Source organism: Euphorbia lathyris, chromosome 8 (assembly GCF_963576675.1).
Source record: "Euphorbia lathyris chromosome 8, ddEupLath1.1, whole genome shotgun sequence".
Lineage (NCBI taxonomy): Eukaryota > Viridiplantae > Streptophyta > Magnoliopsida > Malpighiales > Euphorbiaceae > Euphorbia > Euphorbia lathyris.
The window spans coordinates 79,362,420-79,375,375 of NC_088917.1; the positions used below are offsets into that span (position 1 = coordinate 79,362,420).

At 35.6% G+C, this 12,956-nt stretch overlaps 1 protein-coding gene across 2 annotated transcripts; it reads left to right on the top strand.

Moving 5' to 3' along the window:
- The first annotated feature begins 2,865 nt into the window (after positions 1-2,865).
- LOC136203146 (terpene synthase 5-like) lies at positions 2,866-10,815 on the top strand. Of its 2 annotated transcripts, XM_065994221.1 has the most exons (7): positions 2,869-3,059; positions 6,381-6,552; positions 6,826-7,098; positions 7,311-7,683; positions 7,764-7,895; positions 9,274-9,522; positions 10,371-10,815. In XM_065994221.1, exons 3-6 carry the CDS (start codon positions 6,879-6,881, stop codon positions 9,275-9,277), a joined length of 729 nt encoding a protein of 242 aa, XP_065850293.1. In that variant the 5' UTR covers positions 2,869-3,059; positions 6,381-6,552; positions 6,826-6,878; the 3' UTR covers positions 9,278-9,522; positions 10,371-10,815. The 2 variants fall into 2 exon arrangements, with proteins under 2 accessions (XP_065850294.1, XP_065850293.1); XM_065994222.1 differs by lacking the exon at positions 6,381-6,552 and having other exon boundaries at positions 2,866-3,059.
- Positions 10,816-12,956: the final 2,141 nt, after the last annotated feature.

The window sequence follows — 12,956 nt, forward strand, 5'->3', positions numbered from 1 at the left end:
GGCGTACAAGGGGGTACACCCTGCGTGAGTTTTATTGAAATTGAAAAAATAAACAACTATGAAAATAAACCGACGAAACACGAAACATACGGAAAGTTAAAAATATATTAAAATAAAAGGGAATTACAAGAAACAAGAAGATAAAGAAAACAACTAACAACATAAACTAAAACAAACGTGAAGAAAGAAAATACAAAAATAAAGAAAAAAGGGGACTATGGTTGTGGTGGAGGAGGGTTTCCATGGATGTTGAAGTGGGTGTAGAAGTCGTTGGTGAATGTGTCAAAGCTAGCCCTATCCGCTTGCCTTTGAGCCTTGGAGGCATTGAAGCGAGCATCTAGGGCGTCGAAGCAGGAGTCGAAATGGGCACGATCACGACGTTGGTTATCCTCCAAAATATCCAACTGGGCATAGAGAGAGTTGAAGTCGTGGAGGGGTGGAGGACTAAAATTGAGACCCATGCTCGAGTCCGAGTCACCTTCCGTATTGGAGTGGGCCGCCCCCGAAGTCTCACCCAGGCCGGTGGTCGAACGCTTAAGAGACTTAAAGGCGTTCTTCTCCACGGGCCGAGGCAAAAGGCTTGGGAGGCGATCAAAGGCAGCTTCACCGAGAGCGGTGAGGGCGAAGATGGTGACGAGGTGGCCAAACCCGAGCTTGGCCCGCTTCCGGATAGGCGTGGAGTGGAGGTGAGCAGCCACATGATAGGCGAGGTCATAAGTGAGCCCATTGGCACAACAGTAGAGGGCCAACAGTTCGTGGTTGTTGACCTTAGTGGACTCGGACTTCCCCGAGAAGTAAAATAAGATGAAGCGGTGGAGAAGTTGGAGGATAGGGTCGCGGATGAGAGATGGGCGGAGGTTGGAGATATCATAGTCCTCAGACCCGATGATGGAGGTCCAATACTCATGAGCGGCAACACCGTCGGGCCAACGGGATATGCCCCCCTCCGCTTGGTAAGTGAAATGGTGTTGGAGCCATTGAGTGTCAATGGAGAAGGGGCGGTTGTAGAGGCGGAAGTTGAAGAGGGCGTCTTCGGGGACGTTGTTGGAGGTGAGGGTGGTGTAGAACTCCACCACTAGTGACGGGTACACCCGCCGATGCGTAGAATAGAGGTCGTACCAACCGAGGGCACGGAGGCGAGCTTCGAAGAGAATGCCTAGATCATATTGATCAAGCACTCTACGTTGGATATAGGGAAGCTCCTTGATAGTGGCGGCACAAAGATCTTCGTACCTTTGGGCCTCCTCCTCGGTTAGGAGATGAAAAGGAGCCCGGTATTGGTGGGTGAGTTTTGGAGTTTCCTCTCGTTCGGGAGGTGGAGGTGATTGTTGGTTTTGTGCGGAACGGGAGGATCAGGCCCGAGTGGACCGTGGGGGGCGCATGTCGGCGGTTTGCTTTCGCCTAACCATGGTGGTAATGGAAGATAGATGAAGAGTAGAAGAGGAATGGGAGAGTGTGTGAGGGTTGTGAGGAAGAATGAGGGAAGAAGGGGGAGTTTATATAGGGGAAGAGTGGGGAATCCAAGAAAGCTCGGATTCCCAGAGGGGTACGCGGGGCGTGAAGGGGCCACGCCACGCGTATCCCTCCCCCTGATGTTATTTTGCGCAAGAATGGTGTGATACGCGGGGCGTGAAAGGGGGCACGCCTCGCGTATCGCACCTCCTGCTCCTTTTTTTATGACAAAAAAGGGCGAGGACGCGGGGCATAAATGGGGTTACGCCCCGCGTAGAAGATAGAAGATGAAGGATTTTTTTCGGTTTTTAGCAGTTTTCTGATTTTTTTGATTTTTTTATTTATGAGTTTTTAATGAGTTTTTTTATGATTTTTATGTTTTATTTATTAACTCTTTTTAATTTTTATGTGTTATTAATTTGTAATTAAGGAGGTAGTTAATGCAAAATTTATTGTGGAGGGAAGTTGAAAATTTGAATTTGAAAAGATGGAAATTGATTGGATGGAAGAGGAGGTGGAATGTGGAAGTGGAAAAGGTGTATAGGGAAGAGGAGTGATGGGAAGTTTGAGAGAGGGGAAGTTGCCATGGGGAGTTGTGATTCACAACTCCCGAAGATACGCGAGGCGTGCCTTGGGGCACGTCCCGCGTGTCTTCCCACGTGGCGTTTATTAAAGAGTGTCAAAAATTAAAGTGTATGCGGAGCATGATAGGAGGGACGCTCCGCGTACCGTGTCTTTTTTATTAGGGATTACAAGAAAAATATTCAGACGACACGAAAATGAAAAATGACATAGTGTTTTAATGCTCCACACGACCTATGGGACATTCCACACGTCGTGTGAAATATGGAAAATTTCGAGCAGGCACTTTATATTGCATCCACACATTGTATGGTTGCCTTTGGCCTTCATTAAAAAAACACACATCCCTCACATGGCGTGTGGACTAAGTCACACGTCTTGTAGCTTCTTTTACTAACTCATTACTCGTCATTTTAATGCTCCACACGATGTGTGGGACATTCCACATGTCGTGTGCAATGGCCAATTTCGAGTAGAGACTTTAAATTGCACCACGTGTGGTATGGTTGTCTTTGGCCTTTGTTGCGAAAAACACATCCCTCACACAGCGTGTATGATTAGCCACATGTCAATGTAAGTTAAAATTTGTTGAACTTTATATATTAACTTATATTATATGCTTTTTATATACATAGAACTAAAAACTAAATTACTACTTTTTGGGCCAATTACAAGGAGCAAATAACAAAAATTTGAGTAACACAGGGTCCAATAAGTCTTTATGTCCAATAAGTCTTTATGAATTATTAGATGTAACATGCCTGAACCATGTTCTGATTTTATTTAGTGATAATTTGACAATAACTGAAACTTTGCACTCAATAAATAAACACATGTTTTCATTACACAATGAGCTAGATTGTGTTGTCTCTATAAATTGCATCACAAATTATTCAATAAATTACATCCATTGTTATCATTCCCAAAACCAGACCAAACATGGCAATTCTCGCACCGGAGTATAAATTTAGACTCCACGAGGCGTTTGAGGTGCAACCTTTGCCTCAGTTGCCCCCCAGGATTCGGTACGTATAAGCTCTACCTCTATGTTTTCAATTAAATATAGATATGTAGTTTTATTTACATACGAGATAAAATATAAAATTAGTCATATGATTCTTAGGGAGAGCAAATCTATTTTACGTTATGTATAAAACTTTACGATTAATGTTAGCACTGATATGTTTACATGGAGTAATTTCAGACTCCATAATGACAGATCGAGCAATACATTTCTCGTTAATTTTGGTCCATATATGTGCCACCTAAGTTCTAATATCATCGATGTGTAACCGAAGTTAGTACTGATATATATACGGGTATATACATGAAAATTATATATATGTTGTGGCCTAATAAGCATGTCTAAATTTATATGTTAGATGGTGTAGATGTGGAACCAAATTTGATTTAGTTAAGAAAAATCAAATCAAATCCAATTAATCTTTTATGTATCAAGGAAATTTCTTTATATTTTCTTATAAAGTAAGAATTTGTATTATGTAAAATCATATAGAGAGTGAGATATGCGTATCCCAATTTAATAAAACATGTTAAACAATAAAATATTAACACCAAATATATTTTTACCTAATTATTAAACAGATTTATTCCATGGTAATCTGATTTTATTTATTCTATTAAATGTAATTATAGTTTTAATCATAAATTGACGCGGATCAAGTTTGTAATTATAGTTTTAATCGCTTATTGATGTGGATTAGATTTGTAATTATAGTTTTAATCGTAAATTAACAAAGAGATTCTTAAACAAAACATGAAAGGAGTTATGAAACCCCAAAAATTCACAAGCTAAACTTTGTAGAAATTAGAAATTCCAATTGATAAAAAGATGAACCTAACCTCTGAGAGAGAAATTGAATTATTTGACTGATAAAGATTACATTCTACTTAATAAGATGATCTATTTATACCCCACAAACCCTAATATTAAAATTACATAAAAGCATAATAAACTAACTAGCTAAAGAAAAGTTAAATGAGCTAAAATGGAATAAGGTAATAGTAAGATTTGTTGTTGTAAATAATAGGCAGCTCAAGATAAGGTGGTCTTCTCCTATTAAACATCCATATGACGTGTAAGAATAATTTTCCAAAAACAACAAAATTGATCCTGCTGAATTTGAGAGCTCACACCACGTGCCAGCCAGTATACTCACACTCTGTGTTGATTAAATTTTGAGAAGCAAAATCTCTATATTTGGAGCCACACGCTGTGTGAACTCTATTTTATCATCCCTTTCCATTGACTTGTCGCCTCTTTGAACTGACTTCTCTCACATTTTCGGTCAACTTGATGTACTCATTATTTATTTTATTTTCTCATTTATTTTCTGTCGTTTTTTTGTATTTCATTTTCCCAATTTTTTATGTTGTTTTCTTATTTTTCTCTATTTTTATGTTTTCTTGTTAAAAAAATTATAACCCGCCCATGAACTTCAAAATGTTACAACTAACAACCTAACTTGCTTATTATTTGGAACAAATAATGATATGGATCGGTTTCGGACGAGTTGATTTTAATCATAAATCAACAAAGGAAGTTCTTCTCTATCTAAACTAGAAGGAATTAATCACGGTTTAAGGGCTAAATCAGTATGAAATAAAAAATCCTCTATTATTGAAGGTTGAATACCTTAACCAAGCTTCATAAACAAGATGATAAAATTATATTGATTAAAGTTGTATTTACTTATAAAGAAATGAGCTTATATTGTTCTCCTAAGAAAATGTAAATGGTAAACCTAACCTAGTTAGTGTTACAAATAATAAAAAGTGATAGGGTAGAATAGGAAGGAAATGCATAAATGTGATTTGGAGAATTAGAAAAAAAAAGAACAAAGAATAAGGTTAAAATGACATAATTGTAAATAAGAGATGTAAATAATTGTGCCAGCCTTGGTCCTCTTGTCCTCTAACATTGTGTGTCTCTTTTTAGACTGAAAAACTGGTTCATCGTCTTTAAAAATCAACATTCTGTCGCTAATAGTGAATTTACTTCGTCGCCAAAATGGAAGCCACTTGCCCAGCTCCTTCTGGGCAAGAGCAGCACCACACATCGCGTGGGATGTCACACGTCGTGTGGGGACAGATCTGGTCTATTTTGGGCCATTTCTCCCATCGCTCGTTCGTTCCTCGTGCTTTGCCCAATTGTCATCGCCGAGATTCGAACCCTTTGGGAAATGCTCCACATCAAATAACCCTTCACATAGGTTAATATTTGTGATTTTTTGCCTTTTTTGCCATTTTGATAATATATTAGTACATTTGTTAGATATAACAACTGATATTTTAGACATTTTTTTTTATTTCAGATGTAATATTATGTTGGATGTTATATTTCAGTTTAGGAGTTATTTGTTGCAAATAAGCAATTTGGAGAGTTATTTGTTCCAAATAAGTTCAGAGATCAGTTGCAGTTTTTAGACAACTTGAGAGACTAAAAATATCAATTATTTTATTTTTTAAATTATTTATGAAAAACATTATATTTTTATTTTAAATATTTAAATAAAATGTTTTTTTAAGCATTTAAATTAAATTTTTTTTCTTGAAAGGCTGATAAACAGGGAGTGTGAATCATAGGCATCCCAACTATGTTGGCACCCAAATTAATTTTTTTTTTAATTGAAATACGGATCTAACCCAATGGGAAGTCCAACCAGGTTAGGGAAGCAAAGTTAGACTCTACATTAGGTATAAAACTTCATAATTAGTGTTAGCACTATAGTAGAGTAAAACCTTCATAAATTAATACTCGATAAATTAATAACCTGAACCAGATCACTAATTCTATACTCAATAAATTAATATCTCTATAAATTAATAAAATTTCATGGTCCCAACATTATTAATTTATAGAGGTTTTACTGTATTTTTTACAATGAGCAATTTCAAACTCCATAATTACAGATATAACAACAAATTTCTTGTTAATTTTGTTCCAAATATGTGTCACATACACTTTACTAGCATTTACATGAACCTGAATTTAGTAATATTATACAGTTTTATATATGAAAACTATATATATATATATGTGGTGAAGCTCTTAACCTGTTGGTTGAGAGCTTACCTATTATCCTTAATGTCATGGGTTCGAATCACATGGGTGGGGTGGGTTAAGGATTTTTCTTTGTCTTTAATGTAACTATATATATTTCCGTCTAATAACCATATGTCTGTCTAAATTTTTAGAGGTTGATAAAAAAATATATTATCCAACCTCTATTTCTATATTTATATAAAGGTTGTACTCTAGTTAACTATGTTTCAATAAATTGTGAATCATCACACGGATTTACAATTTACACTTTTCATGACAGATTATCCAATCCATTGCATTTTTGCCATTCTCAAAAGTTGAACATAACCAGAGCTAAAAAAGAACTTTCTACACCAATGGAACCGGAGCAAGACATTTTGCGTGGTTGTTTGAAAAACCATCCGCAAAGCATGTGGAGTCAAACCTTTGCTTCACTTGCCCCATCCGATTCGGTATATATGTATATATATATATATATATAACCTTTGTCTCTTTGTTTTCAATTAATTATACCTTTATTGATCCTTTTACATATAATAAACTACAAAATGAGTCGTATGGATATTGGAGGTGAACAAATTTAGACTCTACATATATAAAACTATATATATATACACAATGTTATTATTAAAGTTTTACAAATCGAACAATTTCCGACTTCATGACAATAAAAACACATTTATCATTATTTAATTCGATTCTATATATGCGTGTTCAATTTATAGGAGTTGGAATCACACAAAAAAGTGGTGGCTGAAATGAAGTAGAAGTGAGGAATATGTTGCTTCAATCTGCAGAAACATTAACAGACAATATTAACTTCATTAATTTATTATGTCGTCTTGGTGTATCCTATCATTTTGAGGATGAAATCAATGAACAACTCCATCATATCTTCAATATGCTTCCTGAACTCTTGAAGGATAATGACTACGACCTTTGTACTCTGGCAAATTTGTTTCGAGTTTTAAGACAATATGGATACAAAATGACATGCGGTAAGTGTCCATTCATCAAAACAATAATTTTCTTATGTTCTTGTCATTTTTAGGAAGTTTTAAAATTTTAAGGTCATGGCTTTTGATTTTTTTTTTAATTTAACAATACTATTTTTATATATTATCTCTGATATATCTACACACTGAATATATATATATATATATATATATATATATAATATTTTGGTTTAATTCTAAATGTACCAAATCAGATGTGTTTAACAAGTTCAAAGATAGAGATGGAGAATTCAAGGAAGACATCGGTAATGATGTCAAAGGTATCATTTGCTTGTATGAAGCATGTTTTTTAGCAATTTCTGGCGAAGATATATTAGATGAAGCTCTTGCTTTTACAAAGAAACATCTGAAAATTTTAGCTGAAAATTCGAGCCCTCATCTTCAAAAACACATAAGGAATACTTTGATGAGCCCATCTCACCGCACTATAGAAAAACTTGATGCTTTAAATTATATATCCTTTTACGAGGAAGATGAATCTCCGAATGAAACTCTTCTCAAATTTGCAAAGTTTGATTATAATGGACTGCAATTACTCTACAGAAAAGAGTTAGCTTTACTTTCAAGGTAAGTAATTTTCCTATTGGACATTATTCTTTCATTTGTTTTAATTAAGATGAAAGATATATACATTTATTTCTTTATAGGTGGTGGAAAAATTTGAATGTTGTGGAAAACCTTCCATATACAAGAGATAGACTTGTAGAGTCATATATGTGGGCACTTGGATTCTTTTTCGAGCCAGAGTATAGTGCTTCTCGGATGCTTGTGTCTCAAAGGTAATAGATAGAGAGAAAGAAAGATAGATTAATAGCAAGTGTCTCACCAGCTCCCTAAACTTGCTTATTCTGTAATAACTAAACACCATATGTTTTTAATTCCACAAATTAATGAGGTTGTCAGGACTCGAACCCTCGACCTTTAGGTCCTAGAGGCTTTGATACCATGTCATGAAACCGATTGAACTAAAAGCTCGAACTGATTAGTTAAGGCCCAATCATAGATCTTATATTAATCTCCGACAATATATATATATATATGTTACTTCCTTTACACTCCCCTCAAGTTTAGTATGGCGTGGATAGAGTGTCAGCTTGTCCCAAAAAAAAAAAAAAGAGAGAAAACAGTGCATGGTCCTGAAGTTTGAACAAACAAACAGTAGTAGGAAGGTAGCTAACTAATATAAGAAATCTTCTAAATTCATATAGTCTGCACGACAACTAACTAATCAAATAGACGATTGAATTGAATTTCTACATCATTACTATTCTCATTAGATGGAGATGCATACCTTTCTCTAATATCTTCTACATGCACAAATATGCACAAACTACTTTCACTTACCAAATAATCAACCACATTTGAATGAATATACAGTTAAACCTCGATAAATGAATGTTCGATAAAGTAATAACCTTGTTTATATAATAAATTCTTTCGGTCCCGACTTGGGCCACTGGACTAAAGTAATAACCTCGCTAAATGCATTAAGTAATAAAAATATTTAAATCCTTAAGGGCCCAATGAAAATATAAATTAATAATTATTGAATTATATACAATATATATATACATCAAAACCTTTCAATCAATCAACTAGAAGTCATTTCTTCTCGAAAAATGCATCTATAGTTGATTGTTTTTTCTTTCCACCTAAACCAAAATGAACACCATTCTTAACTTTTTGTAGTGCAAACACAACTTCTGGTATATTTTACTTATGTTCTAGCAAGTAGTTGTTTAAGGTGACCATTGCTTGAAAGACCTCTTTTGACTGGATAATTTTTTCGTCTGTATGCATTTTACAATGAAAAATTATCTATAAAATAATAAATATTGATTCATCGATAAATGAATAATTTATTCATTTATCGATAAATAAATAATCTCGCTTAATGAATATTTTTTCCCGGTCCCAAGGATATGCATTTATCGAGGTTTTACTGTAGCATCACCGAAAAATTGAATAAATGGACTAAACTGTTTAATAATTCAAATATTTAAGGGACTAAATTGTTTAATAAAACAAAAATTAAAGACTAAATAGTATATTATCAAGATATGAGGACTAAACAGTATGCTAGGTAAAAATATAAGGATTAATAAATTATTTAACATGTATATATTTATTGACAAGTTATGTATTGATTTATTACAGATAAAAGAGCTGGCGATAGCTTATAATGAGGAGGTAATTCGGAAGAAAGAAATGAAAGTACCTTCCTTGAATGAGTATATGCGAACTGCTATAGTGACAAGCGGTTATGACATTACGACAGCAATACTCATTCTTGGAGTAGAAAACATGGGTATGAAGGAAATGTTGTGGGTTCGAAGTAATCCAAAAATTGCTCATGGTGCAAAATTACATACTCGTTTCCTGAATGACATTAGCGGAGTACGAACGGTATGTTAAAGATAATAATAAAAACTATTCTTTATTTTTATTATGTTAGCTTAAAATTTTAGGTCAAATAGTTTCTTAACATAGTTTCTTAAATCGGTTTATTTAAATTAATTTTGTCAATGAATAATATTATTATGTTTCATGCATGCATGCATGCATGTTAGGATTGAAAGACAAAACAAGGCTTAATACGTTAGAGGCTTTATATACTTGGTTCAAAACAGTGATTAGCCTTGAGTACTTTGGAGATGTCTCGATAAATCTATGAACCTACTTAAAGTAATCTACCAATCCATCTAAACATAGTGAAACTTGTCAGATATTAATATGGAGTAGACCTTTAATATTAGCTTGAGCTTTTAGTTCAATTGGTAATTGGTTCCATGATATGGTATCAGAGCCATGTGATCAAGTAGTCCAAGGTTTGATTCCTGGCAGCCCCATTTGTTGAGTTATTTGCAGGACATGGTAATTTGTGCCCAATAGGCATTCGCGTGTGGGGGTGTGTTAGATATTAATATGGAGTGGACCTTTAACTATCAGCTTGAGCTTTTAGTTAAATCGGTTCCATGAAAAAACTTACATGTTGCTTAAAATGACTAATTAGCTTCTAGAACTTGTTCAAAGTTATATACGTTTCAACGTGCTCAACTCACCTCTTATTCTTCCAAGTAGCACTAAGGGGTAATTAAGTAATTTTAAATAAGTTTATGGGGTGAACGAAATATTTTAAGGTTGAGGGGGCTAATAGATTTTTTGGACCATGTTTAGGAGCACATGATGTATTCATCCAAGCATCTTTAAAATTTGCTAATTTTTTTCATTAAGATAAAAATTTATATTTGTAGAATGAGACCAATAGAGGAGACTTTCCCAACGCTGTTGATTGCTATATGATAGAACACGGGGTGTCACAAGATGAGGCTATTGAAGCCATGCTAAACATACTAGAAAGTAAATGGAAGGGAATAAATGAAGATTTTCTGGAGACAACGACTCTACCGAGAATATTGCTTAAGTACACTTTAAACTTTACACGCATCAGTATTTTTTTCTACCAAGGCATCGATTATTTCACTTATGGATACAACATGAAGGAAGATATCGCATCATTGTTAATTAACCCTCTTCCTATGTAATATCAACATTGCCTTATTTTATTTTATTTTTATTTTAACTTATTATAGTAGTCCAACAAACCTAAATCAAGGTAGAATTTTTTGTTTGTAATGGCTTGTTGTATGACTTTTAGTTATTTCTATTTTTATTTCTATTTTAATTTATACTTCTTTACTTTTAGCTTATACAAGATAATTACTATTTATACTATATGAACATGGAACTATTACAAGTTTAATAATTCAAACTTAATAACTCTTAATGACTAACTTAGAATGTAATTTAACTTTCACAATTTCTCATAACTAAAGTAACTCAACTATCATAATTTCTCATAACTAAAGTATTTTTTTTTTTTGACAACCAAATAAGCATATATTAAGAATCCAGAAGAAGCGTATTACAAATAAAATCAGGGGGTACAGAAAACCACTCACCCCGATGTAAAGGTAAAATACTACTTCTAGCTAACAAATGAGCAACAGAGTTTGCAGAACGACAGACAAAACGAATAGAGCAATTAGAAGACTCGTTCAAAGAAAAATGACAATCATTGGCTAAGGCGTTAAAAGGAGATGAAACCTCTAACGGGCGGGCCATAGACTGTACCACGATCAAAGAATCTGATTCAATGATTACATCCTTCCATCCGCGGTCTTTGATCCAACTAAGAGCTTCACGGACCGATAGCGCTTCAATGAACGATGCATCTTGATAATTCTGCAAGGATCTATTTTTAGCCGCAACAAAACGGCCCAACTCATCCCGAACAATACAACCAAACCCAGCCACATTCTTATCTGCAAATGACGCACCATCCACATTCAATTTTAGGAAGCCAATTGGAGGACGCTGCCACACCGTCAGGCTTGGCACAGCCGAACTGTCTGAAGGAGAAACCGACGCATGCGCTTTCTTCTAGGCCTGTAGAAATGAGTCGGCCGAATGATACAGGATCGAAGCTTGTGAATCCTTCTGATTCCACACAATGTCATTTCTATAACCCCAAATAATCCACCATAAAACCGCTACAAGCTCAACAAGCTCCACCGGTTTAGAGAAGATCCAACCCCAATAATCAAAAATGTTTTCAAAATTGGGTTCCCACATCCCCAATAGGCGAAATAGTCCAAATAGCTCGAGCCATAGTACATCTGAGAAAAATATGATAAGAATCTTCCACCGCCCCATGACAGAGCTCGCATAAATCTGAGATAGGAACCCTTCGGGCTTTCAGCGCGACTTTAGAAGGGAAACAGTTAGCAAGAACCCGCCAAAGAAGGTTCTTAACTTTAGGGGGCACTTTAAGATTCCAAACTTTATTCCATAGAGGAGAATCAATGAACCAATTTGTTCCAAATCCAGCCATAAGCTTTATGTACCCACTTTTAACTGTATAGTTGCCCCTTCGATCATCCTTCCAATACCACACATCTTGATCAACCCTATTAGATAAGGGGACACGGAGAATAAGATCTGCATCTCGAGGAGCAAAAATGCTCGAAACTAACCCAACATCCCAAGACCGCCGACCCTCCTCCATTAGATCAACCGCCACTTCCACCCCTAACCCAACCAATTTTTCACTTACAATATATGGAAAATGATCGTCAGGGAGCCACGGGTCATCCCAAATCTGGACCTCCCCACCCGCCCCAACAAATCTACGAATTCCTGACTTTAACAAATCTTGAGCACCCATAATACTACGCCAAACGAAGCTAGGCCCATCAGATAAAGATGCATCAAGAAAAGAGCAATTCGGATAATAAAGAGCCTTAAAAACTCGAGCCACAAGAGACTCAGGGTTTGAGTTGAGCCGCCAACCTTGTTTAGCCAATAAAGCTAAGTTGAAATTATGCAATTTTCTGAACCCCATTCCACCAGCTTTTTTAGGGCAACACAGCTTATCCCACGATTTCCAATGTAAGCTACCTTTACCCGAACCATCTGATCCCCACCAAAAAGAATTCATCAACTTCTCAAGGTCATCACATATATTCACAGGAAAAAGGAAGAGACTCATAGCATAAGTAGGAAGCGCCTGCACTACCAATTTGATCATAATCTCCTTTTCGGCTCTTGACAGAAATCTGGCCTTCCAGCTCTTCAGTCTAACCCGCACCATGTCCTCAACAAAGCCAAAAACATGTGCCCTATTCCTACCCACCACCGAAGGTAGACCCAGGTACTTATCCGGGAGGGCAACATCGGAAACCCCCAAAATATTACTAGTTTCAGCACACTCACCATCTGGGCAGTTTCGACTGAAAGATATAGAGGATTTTGATAAATTTATTTTCTGTCCAGAAGCA